The sequence below is a fragment of the Meleagris gallopavo genome, unplaced genomic scaffold (genome assembly GCF_000146605.3).
Source record: "Meleagris gallopavo isolate NT-WF06-2002-E0010 breed Aviagen turkey brand Nicholas breeding stock unplaced genomic scaffold, Turkey_5.1 ChrUn_random_7180001956025, whole genome shotgun sequence".
Taxonomy (NCBI): domain Eukaryota; kingdom Metazoa; phylum Chordata; class Aves; order Galliformes; family Phasianidae; genus Meleagris; species Meleagris gallopavo.
The window spans coordinates 1-13,094 of record NW_011216634.1 but is presented as its reverse complement, the minus strand read 5'-3'; the positions used below and the strand labels follow the sequence as shown (position 1 = coordinate 13,094).

The following is a 13,094-nucleotide window of genomic DNA, read 5'->3' as shown; positions in this document are numbered from 1 at the left end:
TTTTTTTGGTACATCAGTCTCTCAGACAGACTCCTGCCTTTAAAATGTGTTTGATTCTAATGTTTCCACCCTGTACAGAGCAAATCTGAACAACAGTGGACTGTTAACAGGTTGCAATTGCAATGGTGCCGAGCTGGTGTTAATAACCACTCCCTTTATTCTCTCTTGGCATAAGGAGTTGAACATAAAGCCTGCATGGGCAGCCAGCTGTGCAGAGAAGTCCTTGAACACATCCCATGCCTGTTGATGCATACTATTGATTTAAGCCACGATAGTCACAAAGCAGAGGACACTCAGGTGCCTTTCTGAATTGCATCCTGAGTTATACCTGTGACCTGTTTCACTTGGAACAGTGAAATATTTTATCTTTCAAGTCATGGGGTCATCACATGGCAGTCACGTGCTCTGTTAGAAATGCTGCCAAGAGGAACTAGCTGCAGCTGACTTCAAAGGCAGCGTCTGGGTCCTGGCTCCAGGTCTGCTACATTTTTCTCATCCCACTGAGCACCGATCAGACGGTAAGAGGCAGCACATTTGTCAGCTATCCTCCTAATGAAGATACTGCTTGCCTCTGCAGCACGGTTTGGCTTGCTGACTACAGCTGATGATGAGCAGAGCCCAAGTCAGGTATGCACTGGCTGCCACTGAGCTTTTCAAGGAAATTCTGTAACAATGACAAAACGTTCACGTATCCTTCCAATATCTAAATGAGAAAAGCATGAGTGAACAGCAGTAATTGTATGCCCCCAGGGTCGAGAAAATAAGAGAACATCTTTTAAGAGTCCTTTTTTTGAGGAAGATGAAATAGGTCACTGGACTTCACAGACAAGAGGGTGAGAAAAAAGAGCTATTGCTGAGATACGTAAGATTTGGCCGTTTGTGGGGAGGGAAGAGGCAATTTTGAGCCTGGCTGTGATCTTTCACTTTCATGTAGCTCAGAATCACTGGTCTAGATGAGGCCCTTTTGAACCATCATAGAGCTTATTTTTTTTATACATTTTATGTATGTATGTATACACATACAAGAACACACATGTCAGAGTATTATAGTTGAGCTAATATTCTCATAACAAGAAAACATTGCAGTTCTGATAAGGAAATGATTGCACAAACCTTTACTGCAAGTATTTAACATTGATATAGTATCTTAAACACCTCTTTAATAATCTGAACATAAACAGGCTTCATAGCATTACTATGGAGCAAACAGAAGAGTTTTTGCAAACTTGCTGTGACTCACATTAATGATGATAGCCATGAAATTGAGGCCACGATTTCTAGCTGTTTGCACAAAACCAGGCCTTCACCGTGCGCTATAAGAGACTGAATTCTTCTACAGGGATATCTGGCATCCAGCTAAAGTCACAACTAACCTCAAGTGGTTCAAAAAAAGATGTTCAGCTTCCATCCATCTTCCTGCCAAAGCAATCCTGTCCTTTTCTATGCAGCTCAGCTCCCTATCAGTCTCGCCTCTGCCCTCCACTTCCCATTTTTGCAGCAACCATTGGTCTTGGCCTCCCCATGCATGGCTGCAGGGATTGCTCCCTATCTCAAGACTCAACCTGCAGCCCCAGCATTTCCTTTCAAAGAGCAGAAGGTGAGAAGTGAGAAAGCCTCCTGGGACACAGGCTTCCAAGCCTCTTGTGTTAGCAGGCTTCACCTACACCGTAAGAAATACCCACTGCCTAGTTCCTTCCATTTGACATGGCGTTTGTAGGGACTGGTGGCTCTCATAGTCCTAGATACACAACTCTTGGGATGACTCAAGTCTGAGCTCAAATTTCTGGATGTAGTTTGGCTCACTGTGTGTTGTCCCATGATGTTTTCTGTTGTAAGCAGCAGTGACCTGTGAGCAAATGTGCCAGATTTCAAGAACAAGGACAGATCACGGGGCCTTCCGGATCTATTTGGCAGGAAAGCGTCCAGGATGAAGCATCTCTCCGTGCAGAGACCTTGTTTCTACCCCTCACAGAATCATAGGGGTTGCAAGGGACCTCTGGAGACCATCTAGTGCAATCCATCACTAAAGCTGGTTTCTTCCAGGACACAGAGAGCAGCACACCACAAGCAGAGGGTCCACAAAGGAAGCCAGAGCCATTAGAGGGCCAGTGACGGCCAGTTTCTCCACTCACCTTTACTGAGGGAAGTGTAGCAGAGGAGAGTACAAATCCCACGAATACTCTTTGGAGGACTCCAGCAGGGAAGAAGAAGCTTTCCTTCTCCTCAGGGCAGGCAATATATCAACCAGAGGAAACCAAGATCCCTGCCCACCACAAGTCTAGGCCTGGGGGTCTGGACAGACAATCTGTGTTAGGTAAAGGCCAAACCCACACTTCTTGTGGGTTGCATTGTGGGCAAACAGACTTTCAACATTATACATCAGGAAGCCTTCTGGGAAGCTGAGCAGATTCAGAAGCTTCAGAAAGAGGAATAAAAGAGCCACTACCCTGACCTCTGCAGGTGCTAGGGGACAGGTGCATGTGTCAAGGCTGGATCTACCTGGCAGGAGAAAAGCCCCACTGCGGATGTTCCCTGGTGTCAGGCACTGGGCTGACTACAGTAGATGATTTATCTCAAAGTCACTCTGCACTCCTGTTGGTTTTAAACTATCAATTCACACTTGTCTGCTTTGGTGCAGGAGCAAACAGCTTCGGTCAGTCTGGGAGCAAAAATCCCATCTGAGCTCATAGACATTCATTATCCACAGAGGAACCCCTCCCATGGCCTTGGAGAGAGATGATCTCAATCAAAGCACTGAAATATGAAGTCATTTTTTTTGACAGAATGCCTTCCCCTGCCTTGTTCCAAGGAGGAAGCAGAGGGCACAGATATTTAAGATGTCTGTGTTAATGAAATAATAAAAAAAGAGACCATACCACTGATTCTGCATCCCACTGCTCTGCGTAAACTGCTGTGAAATGTTCATCCTGGTGGGCTGTGTCTGTCTGAGCATCCATTTGCCTGACTATCGCCTTTATTCAAATAATTGTTGTAAAATTAATTCAGTCTGGGGAAAATCTTTTCCAAAACGGAGCAAATTAGCATCCCAAGATGCGAGCTGCTTCTTTCTCAATGTGAAAGGCAAAACTGTGGGGGTTGGGGCCAGCGGAGAATGAAGATATTTGCTCCTGAAAATAGGCTCAACATAACCTTTACAGTTACTAAATAATTCACTCATCTGGAACCATAAAACCATCACAGCTAGAAGGACTGTGAACATTCCCAGAATATATTAACTTTTACCATGACTTGAGCCTTTTCCAGGGCAGTTTGAGTGTATCTGATGTGAAGAAACAACTCTGAACACAAACCGGTTGTGTGACAGCAGAATTTGAAGCTCAGCTTTACGGAAACTGCAATCTCACTTTACGTGAGAAACTGCTTCAAAGTGATGAGAATACATACAGGGATTAGAGAACTGAAGAACAGTTTGAATGGAGATTGTTCCTTTGTGATCCATGTATTTTATCCCCAGTGCAAATCTACCTTCATCTGAGTTTGTCTCCTGGCAATTTTCCGCCTCAACTCAGATTGACTGTAAGTTGAGCTCTAACTACAAAATGGACCTTCTTTAACTCCCATCTCTCAATTACATTTGCAGATCTTACAAATCTCCTTTCCTAGTGCTCCGATAGGTTATTAAATAGGACCATAACCACATTGCTTATGACAGCTGGGACACTCGTCATTACTCACCTCTTTCACATCCATCCATCTCCAGGAAAAGGTGGCATTCAATCTATTACAGAGGCTTAATGCCTGCCCAGCATAAAAGTGTCACAGATGCTCACCATCACCCGTCATAAATAAAACATGAGGCTCCTTGCAAGGTCTGCAGATCGTCACTGCATTTGATGGAATTGGTTTTGGCGTGTGACAGTGCAGGACTGGAAAGTCGCAGGATGCCCTTCATTACTACAAATGGGCTATTGATCTCCAGCTGTGCCATTAGCACACATTGCACCTGCTGCTGAAGCTCCTAGGACATTTTGGAAAGCTTAAGTGAGGGGAAAGCATCCATGCACAGGTAATTAGCTTCTCAACAGAATGTACAAAGGCTCACAAGACAGACAGGCACAGGTGTGGACCGTACATTTGAAACAGGCTTTGAAATACTACGTGAGAAACGTTAGCAGAGAGGTTAAGACATCTGTATGAAAACGTCAAAGTTTTTGCTAACCCATACTGCCGTCCAAGTTAAACAAGGACAGCTGAAGTGCGGGAGGAAAAAAAGGGCTGAGATTCACCCAGCTGCTTATTGAGCACTGGAGGTTCATTAGCTGTGAATACACTGTGCACCTCACATATGCATTACTCATAGGCTTCCCACTGTACCCAGATTTATAGTACCAAGCGATGCCTAAATCCATCATCTGCACGCCCACAGCACTTCATGCCCACACAGCCCTTCCCTGCAAAGTGTGAGGGACCCAAGGCAGCAGCTTCCCAGCCTTCAGCATGTAGAGGCAAGGTTCTTGGCACAGAGTGATGGAAGCCACGTGACATTGAAAGAGCTGGCGACAGAAAACTAAGGAGCTTAATACTTCCTAACTGGAGATGATCGGTGTGCGCAGTCACTATTGAGGCACACAAGCAGTTGGAAAGTTTTTCCTTTCTGGGGATCACAGGAATGTGTCTTGTGGGCACGGCTGCCCTGACCTTACCAGGAAGCTCCTGCTGCTGCCAGCGCTGCTGCTGTGAGGAGTGACGGGCTGAGCCAAGGCTGCTCCAGAACGGTTTCATCTGTAGGTGTGAGCAAGGACGTAGGAGCATGGGTTTCACTTGGGCGCTTGGCAAGGAAGCCGAAGCCATATTCTCCCATCCTGTGGTAACGCAAGGGGGAGCCCCTGTAGTTTTCAATTAGCAAAGACAGCAGCAACACATCATTTTTACCCTACGTACAAAAGCTCAGCTTCAATTACGAAGAGAGGCCTGAAAGCCATTTCTTACCTTGTATGTATGCAGTTCTTCGGGATTAAGAGAATCATTAACCACACGGATTTTCTCCTGTCTCTCCTTTGTAGTGTTTACAATGAAATAGCATCTTACAAGTCACTGACTCACACACTTCTGCTGTACCAGCCTTCCCCCATAGTTGCGTCTTAGTTTTCTTTAAAGCACTCCACAGCATACATTGAACCAGAGAAACAATTCCATCTGTTCTGTGAGTCAGCGGTGATGATTTCACTGTTAAAACACAGGGACTTCTCTCTGTGCAGCTGTGCTAAATCCAACAGGAGAGGAGAATGGCATGCCATGCTCAGAGCATCAACTCCAGACAGTACCACAGCACTGGGGTTCCCCTGCTGGAGGTCTGTCTGGTCCTGCCTGATGCCTTACAGGCCATGGTCTCAATCAACATTATTACACGGTGGCTTCCTAGCACTGCTGTGCCCTCACGCTCCTGCCCGTCCCTGCCTCCAGCACTTGCAGGTTTAGGCACATCCCCATTCAGGCACATCCCACAGGTCCTTGCTGCACAGCAAGTGCCATCATGCAGGTAACAACTGGATCAGTCAGGAGCAAATCGATTAATCCAACAATACCGCAACAAATTGGCCCTGAATCAAGTCAATTGAATTAACAAGGCAGGACTGCAAAGCAGGTTAACTGAGAAAAGTGTTAACACAGTCATTTTACAGATACCTTGAAGTCCTGGCTCCAGTCGAGCGCAAAAGATTCTTTTGGGGCCAGCCACTGGCCACATATCCCCCCCCCAGCCAAAGCCTGGGATCCAACTCCAGCATAAGCTCAGATCTGCTCAACTTAAAGCTCAAGGGTCATCTCCTGTTAGACGAGCTCATCTCTCCATCCACAGCAGCAACGTCCAGGGAAAGCAGGCTGACTGGGCTAAGGATGCTGTTTTATTTGCTCCTTTAAGTCCTACTGCATTGCTAGAAATAACTCAAGCTTTTCTACACCCCTGATCTGCAGGCTGGGCACTGGGTTATTCCAACTGAGCCACTCCAGTGAATATTTCCAAGCCCGAAGCTGCATGTCTGAAGCCAAAAGACATCATCAGTGACTGGTGCAGAGATGCAGAATCATACATATCTGTGTCACCTAGCAAGGCAAACTGCAGCCTCTCAGAGAGATGAGTGGAGGCCACTGTTCTACAGCGTTATTACTGTCAGAACCCAGATTTTACTCCATCTTGGCTAAAGCACCATCCCCTTGGAGGAGCTGACTGAAGTGATTCAGGGCATATGCGCCTCTGAACACGAAGGCTATCCATTCAGATATCACTAGAGAACAGCTGGCGTCAGGGGAATTCTTAAGGAATGACTTCTGAAGGTGCGTGACACCTCAGTAACGCCTACTCCCTCCTGGATGTGCTTCCGAAGTGACAGCATCACGCTTTGGAAAATACACACGTACAATTTGCTAGAACATGATGTGTATGAGTTGAAAGCACAACGGCTATCAAGAAGGCTGAGATCATTACAAAGAGAATGCTTAAAAGATAACATATGGGGCACTGCAGTAGCAGCACAACTATCTCCAGTAATGAGGGAGATACTCTGCAGATATTTTGCTCATTCCGAAAGCAATAAGCCACAGGAAGGCAGCAGCACCACAGCACTGGTTACCAATGAGGAGCCCCTGCTCTGAATGCACAAGCATTCATGCCAACGGGTTGCTCATGCACAACAAAACGCATTATGTAAGAGCACTATGGCAGAAAGCAAAATGAAAAAGCTTTTATGCCACAAAAAAGACTTGCATGCAAGCAAAGAGTATCTCCTCAATACCATCATATCTTCCTATATAAAGTTATCTTAAGGCAAACAATGCAACCATGTTCATTTTTCTGCCTCCAGCTATCTACCTCCTCCTGTCCGTGCATTTGTTTGTCATAGATACGGCTGCTGGCAACTTTCAGAGGACTCAAAACGTTTGATTATAAAGGTAGTGTGGCTCTATGGCTCTACGTTTCCTTCAGTCAAAAGCCTTCCCTTCTCTGCAGCCCCTTTGCCTTACCCCTGCTACAGCAATCCCAATTCTGCTAACAAATTTTCAAGTCAGGTAATTCCTGATTGCTCAAACTGTCTAAAACACACTGCACACTTTACCATAAACTCACGTACAAGTAATGCTCTGAAATGAAGTCAGTGACCTCAGCTCCAGTGCTCACCAGATAAGAATACATTAACATCCTTTGTGAAAGAGGGCAGAGATGTCGAGAAAAGTCGTAAGTTGCAAAAACTGTACCTTGTTTTCCAAATTCCCCTTTAAAACTGGAACAAAATACCCTTCACCCTGCTTAAAAACACTGAATTCTCCAGAGATGTTCCCAGACAGCCAACCTATTGATCCAGTTACAGGAAGGGGAACAAGAAGGCCCTATGAACGCATCAATCCCTCACACTGTGACTTGTTGAGACAGACCACTAATACAAATGTCTTCTTCAGACAGACGAGAAATGCTCTGCCCAAATCCTGTCACTTCAATGCTACAAAAGCTCTGACTTAGGAATGCAGTTCTAAAAGGGACCATGCTGTAAGCAGGCGGCTTCAGTGTGCTCTCAGTTTTGGCCATCTGCACCTCATCTTTAGAAACTGAGGAGGAAAAGAAAGTTTGTTGGAGGCAACACTGAGGAAGGGTGAGGGTCCTTTCCTGCAGGATTCACAAAGAAATGCCCTTTTGCTATCAAACTGCCACTCATTTAACATGTACAACCAAATCTGAGTTTATGTATTTAACTTTGAGCTCTTCCCCACCTTCAATTTTTCCTCCCCTCTCATATCCTGTGTTTTCTTGCTCCCTTTCTTAGCCCCTATCCCTTCATCATCCCTACCTTCACTTGCTCAGTCCCAATGGCATAGATTCAGGGCACCGCTCCTCTTCAGTCTTCTGATATTGTCAATACTATGGTGAAGGGCAAATCGATAGTGCTCCATTTGTACTGAGAAACAAAAGAATTATGCTAATTCCTCATTGTTGTCCAGCATCTCTTAAGGGCATTTTGCACAGCCACTGGATGACTTCCTTGCTAAAATTTCTAAGAGTACACGTGAGGTTCTGCAGTTACTGTAAGAAAAAGCATACACTGAGATGGAAAAGTTTTAACCCGCCGCAGTCTAAACAGACTGTGGTATGATAATGATCTACAGCAAGCTGCTCGAAGACTGCTGCTCAGCTATTCAGACAAAAGCAGACATCATTTGTAAATTTCATATTTATTATAACAAAAATTATGACATGTTCATTTGTGCATTCGGCTTTAATATAACTCTTGGTTTGTAAATGTTCTACAGCAAATGAGCTCTATACAATCATGCTGGTTGTGGCAGCAATAAGGAACACAAATAAAACGTGTTTGTAAAAGAATAGAAAGAGACCAGAGGAAAAAGTGGGTTTCTTTCAATGGTCTGTACCATCTAACTCTAGCTAACTTGTACGCAGTCGCTCTGTTCGCTATGCTCAATGACCACGGCCCAAAGAATTGCTTAAGAAAAAGGTCAGTTTTTCAGGTTGTGTCCTTAATGCCAAGGCTACAAAACATGTAAGCATCACTATACAACACTGAGCTATTTACAGTAATTTCCCAATCAACTGTTCTCTCAGAGAAAATTAGTGAATCTCAGTGACTTAAGTCACCTGAAAGAGTAAAGCAACTCCTAGGAGTTAGTCTCCATATTCTACAAATGTCTATCATTTTCAAGACCAAAAAAAGCCTTTTCTCTCAAAGAAATACAGTATTACAATATTACTTAAATCATTTAGCACTGGCTACTGCCCTGCTTTTCAAACAAAACAAACAAGCCATTTTAAAAAATATTACATCATCATCTGTTTCTCAGCAATATATTAAACCTTTTTATTATTTTTTTTTGTTGTTTTTACATTTGATATGTTAAGGGAAGATTAACTATCTTAAACTTTACTGGTAAAGCATCTCTAGAAGAAAGTCAATGAATATTAAACCTAACAAACCGAAAAGCTGCAGTTATCTGTAGTGGCAGGATAAAGAAAAGGAAGTATATAAAGGAAACGTGGAAGGGAAACCCCTGCTGTAGTGTGCACCCACTGGGTCCTGCACTCAAATCTCCTCATCTGTTCGTTTCCAAGCACTAGAATGGGTCATAGTGGCGTATCGTAGTAGTCTGCCAGATGGTCCATCTGGTACTGCCGCTGCTGCTGCTGCTGCTGTTGTTGTTGTTCCTGGTGCTGTTTCATGATCTCCTTGACCTCTTCTTCCAGCTCTGGTGGGATGATGAACTGGTCATCCGGGTCCGGCTGTGCCGGAGCAGCAAAATATCCCCCTGTTTTTCTAAGCGGTGCATCTGTTGCAACTTCAATCAAGTTATGGCTTCTCTCTTGGGGTGCCACAGAGCCATTGCCCCTCCGACGCCCTATTGTGCCTGTGGCAGAATATTCGGCTTTCTTGGGAAGGCCGGGCTCATCTTCGTTGGCACTGATGACAATACCTTCGTCACTGGCTTCCACAGGCACTTGGAGAAGCTGCTTCTCCTTCGCTCGGCTGCAATGGATGTCCACCTCCACTTCCACACGGCTGCCGTTGGTGAACACCCCCTCTATTGGCTCCTCGTCATCGCTGTCGAGGCCATTGTCGGAGAAGGCGCTGGAGAACGTGGCGCTGGAGAGCTGCCGCTGGAAGGAGTTGGACAGGCAGACAGGATGCAGCATGCAGCGCTGCTCCCCGGGGTAGGCCGGGCTGCTCTCGTTCATGGCTACCTGCGGAGGTTCATCGGAGGCTGTGGACCCCACCTCGCTGCTCATTTCCGAGGTGGAGATCTCGCTGCTGATCTCCGAAGCCATGCCGCTGCTTGAAGATGGCATCCCAAGAGCATCCGCTGGCCTGTCCTTGATGACCACATTGACAGACTGGGGGAAAATGCCTGGGCTGGGGGGTGGGACCCCATTAAGTTCGCAGCAGCAGAAGCTGTCCTCCGTAACATTGAGCTGAACCACAACCGCACTGATACTGTCGTTGCAGCCGTAACTTTGGGCCAAAGTGCAAAGCTTCTTGGCAGCTGCCAGCGCATCAGGCACGTTTCTGACTGCTTCCACTGCCTCATCCATGGAGAGGCTGTCCCACAGCCCCTTGCTCCCCAGAATGAAGAACTCATCTTGTGGAGTTAAGGTAATGGACTGGACGTGAGGACGTGGCACAACACTTGGGTGAAGGAACGTGTATCCCAAGATTCTCGTTGAATCTGTCACACCATTTACTTTGCCATCCTGAAATTAGAAAGGACAGAAAACTGGAAACAAGGCAGACAGATACACGGCACTCCCATCTCCCCGCGTTTTACCTCTGTTTGTTTTTGCAGTACCCCCATTACAGCCATTTACTGATGGGCAAATGTAAAAGCGACTTGCAAGGAGACAGAGCTGGAATGGGAACACAGTGACGGCTGCTTTGTAACCTTGCACTCAGCCTCCTACACCCTACTGATTTGTCATCAGCATCACCTATGCAGACCAACAAAGCAACAAAGTCTGCAACAAAGACCCATCTATTCCACTCCTGCAGCTGTGAGAGCCAACTGGACTAATGTTTTATCCATGAGTCAGACTTGTTCCTCCTCCGCCCACAATATCTGGCTTTATAGAGGGCAAAGTTGCACACAGCTCTATTTGATATAGGAGCAGGTCATTCAGTTATGACTCTTCTCTTGCAGGTGTAACAATTGTAGGTTTCATCTTGGCTCATCACTTCAGAAACAAAAGTTCATTTTAAAAAGCTTCAAATGAAGGAAGTCAAATGCAGCAGAGAGCAAGTCTGCATTTTGCAGTCAGCTGCACCGTAGTGAAATGTTTTACATGCTCTAATTGCTTACTATGCTTCCACTTATAAATAACATTTCCAAAAAGAGGAGGAATAACATCTGAAGGGAAAACACCAGTAAAAATGGGCATATTTGAGAAGTAAATCCCATGCCCATCCAAATCCCAGGATCCTGTCCTGGTTGGGATCTGAGCTGACAGAATAAGCACAGCGAGCATCTGAAACAGCAAGCCTGGTTAGTTGGCAGCCTGTGGAGAGAGCTGCAGCCCACTAATTGTGTGTTTGAGATGAAGAGCAGAGGTGAGGATTTACGCTCATTTGGTCCAGTTGATGACAGTAGTGGTTATTATACAGCAAGTAACCACAGAAAAGCAAACCAAGACTAAAAAAGCTTCCCCTTTAAAACCTTGTCAGCTTGTTAACTTCCCTATTAAGATTCTAACAGAAGCGATAAGCCATCAACAAAGCATGAAATCAATGAGTCATCTCAAGATTCAGCACAGAAATTTCCCTTTTCCTTTACAGAGCATAACGAGCATGCCTCAGTGATGCACGCTATGTTGGAGTGACTCCTTTCTAATCTGTCACGTTTGAGATTCCAGTCATCACCTCTTCTTGGCAAGATGAACAAGCACACGATTTTATTACACGCACACACCTGCTCGTGGTTGTACAGCAGTGAGTTTTTTGCCCTTTTCTCCCCCATTGAGAGGATACAATATTTCTCTGTTCCTATGCATATGTCACACAAGGCAACGCAGAGCTGACAACGGTGGCTTTAAGCTTGTAAGAAGGCAGCAAATAGCTTTCTCTTATGGCCCTCCAACTGAGCAAAGGATAGGTTCTTCCTTTTAGGCAACTGCTGTCTTCGAGAGCTACTTGTCAGAGGGCACCTCTGGGAACAGACAGCTCAGACAACAAAGCCAATCTGCCAGCAGTAAGGACTCTCCTGCAGTAAGGATGGCATAGTCGCAAGTGCTCAGCTCTTATCTTTCTAGATTGAGAGGATCTTCATGACAGCACTAACACATTATTGGCTCTCATCATCTCAGAGGGAAGGTGTCAGCTCCTGTTTCACCACAGCATGCTCACAAAATAATTCCCCCTCGGAAGCTAACCAAAATGTAGCATGGTAATTAGATGGAAAAACAACCTAATTGCATGATATGAATCACCTTGAAAGGAGAAACGCTATTCTGGAACTCATTATCAATACTATCTCTTAGAGATTACAAATACAGATGTGTAATTTCAAATACCACCATGCAAATATCCTCAAAGAAAGCTGCGACTTGCAGCAGTCCTCCTTTCACCCACACCAGAGTTCTCTAACCTCTGTGATAATGGCCTTATGCTGCTTAATCCTCTTCAGCTCTTCTTCACAACTCATCACATAACACCTGGACAAAGGCAGAGGCTTCCCATTCCGGCAGAGAACAGTTTGGCACTTCCCCACATTTGCTGAGGTTAACGTGAAGCATCCTCCAGGGTCCATGGGATCATGTTTTATATGGCAAAGGACAGCAGAGCCTCCAAGTTTTTGTCCAGCTGTTCCAAGTTTCCTGGAATTTAAACAAAACACAGATTGTTCTTCAACTGAAAAGCAAGTGTTATGGGTACTAATGAGAAACAACTGCTATTCTGCAACCACGAGCACTCGGGACACTGACTACTGGATCACTGGGACAAAAACAAAAGTCTCCACTGAAGACCATGACACTGTAGCAACACTGCAGAGTCATCACGTACTGCTCTCAAGCTGTGTGCTATTTGCAGCATGATGCAGATACTCCAATCTTAGAATCAATTTTAGAAAAATCTCTGCACTCCAAACAGCCGCACAGTCAGCTCCCTTTCTCTGCATTTGAAAGAAGTCTACTTTAAAGGTCACACAGAGGGAAACAAAGAAGGTTGGAAAAGTGTTGAGGGCTAATAAATTGAGTACAGGTAGAGTTTACAAAGAAAGTCGCATTAACCAGAGTTTGGGCTCCTGCAGCTACAGATTTTACTATGAAAACAGTAATTTTAACTGTAGAGATCCCAGTTTTGAGCATAAATAGAAATCAGAGGTTCATTGTTTTGTGATGCCTTCAAAATAATGCTTTCAAAGATTCAATGACAAAACAACACAGTAGCTATTAATTTCACCATAAGAAGGCACGCTTTTTAGTTATCAAGTTGGTTACTAACCTGTTAAATAGTTTAAACTAAGGCATGGGAGGTTATGTTGGATATTATGAGGAATTTTTTCACCCATAGGGTGGTGAAGCATTGGAACAGGTTGCCCAAGGAGCTGTGGATGCCCCATCCCTGGAGGCATTCAAGGCCAGGCTGGAT

The 13,094-nt window shown here is 45.1% G+C and overlaps 1 protein-coding gene across 1 annotated transcript; it reads right to left on the bottom strand.

The window, feature by feature from the left end:
- Nucleotides 1-8,162: 8,162 nt before the first annotated feature.
- On the bottom strand, nt 8,163-12,393 carry LOC104917134 (PH domain leucine-rich repeat-containing protein phosphatase 1-like; the record flags this gene model as incomplete). Its single annotated transcript, XM_010728246.3, has 2 exons — nt 8,163-10,207; nt 12,091-12,393. Coding segments are annotated over 2 exons (1,425 nt in total), but the record flags the coding sequence as incomplete, so codon positions are not given.
- Nucleotides 12,394-13,094: the final 701 nt, after the last annotated feature.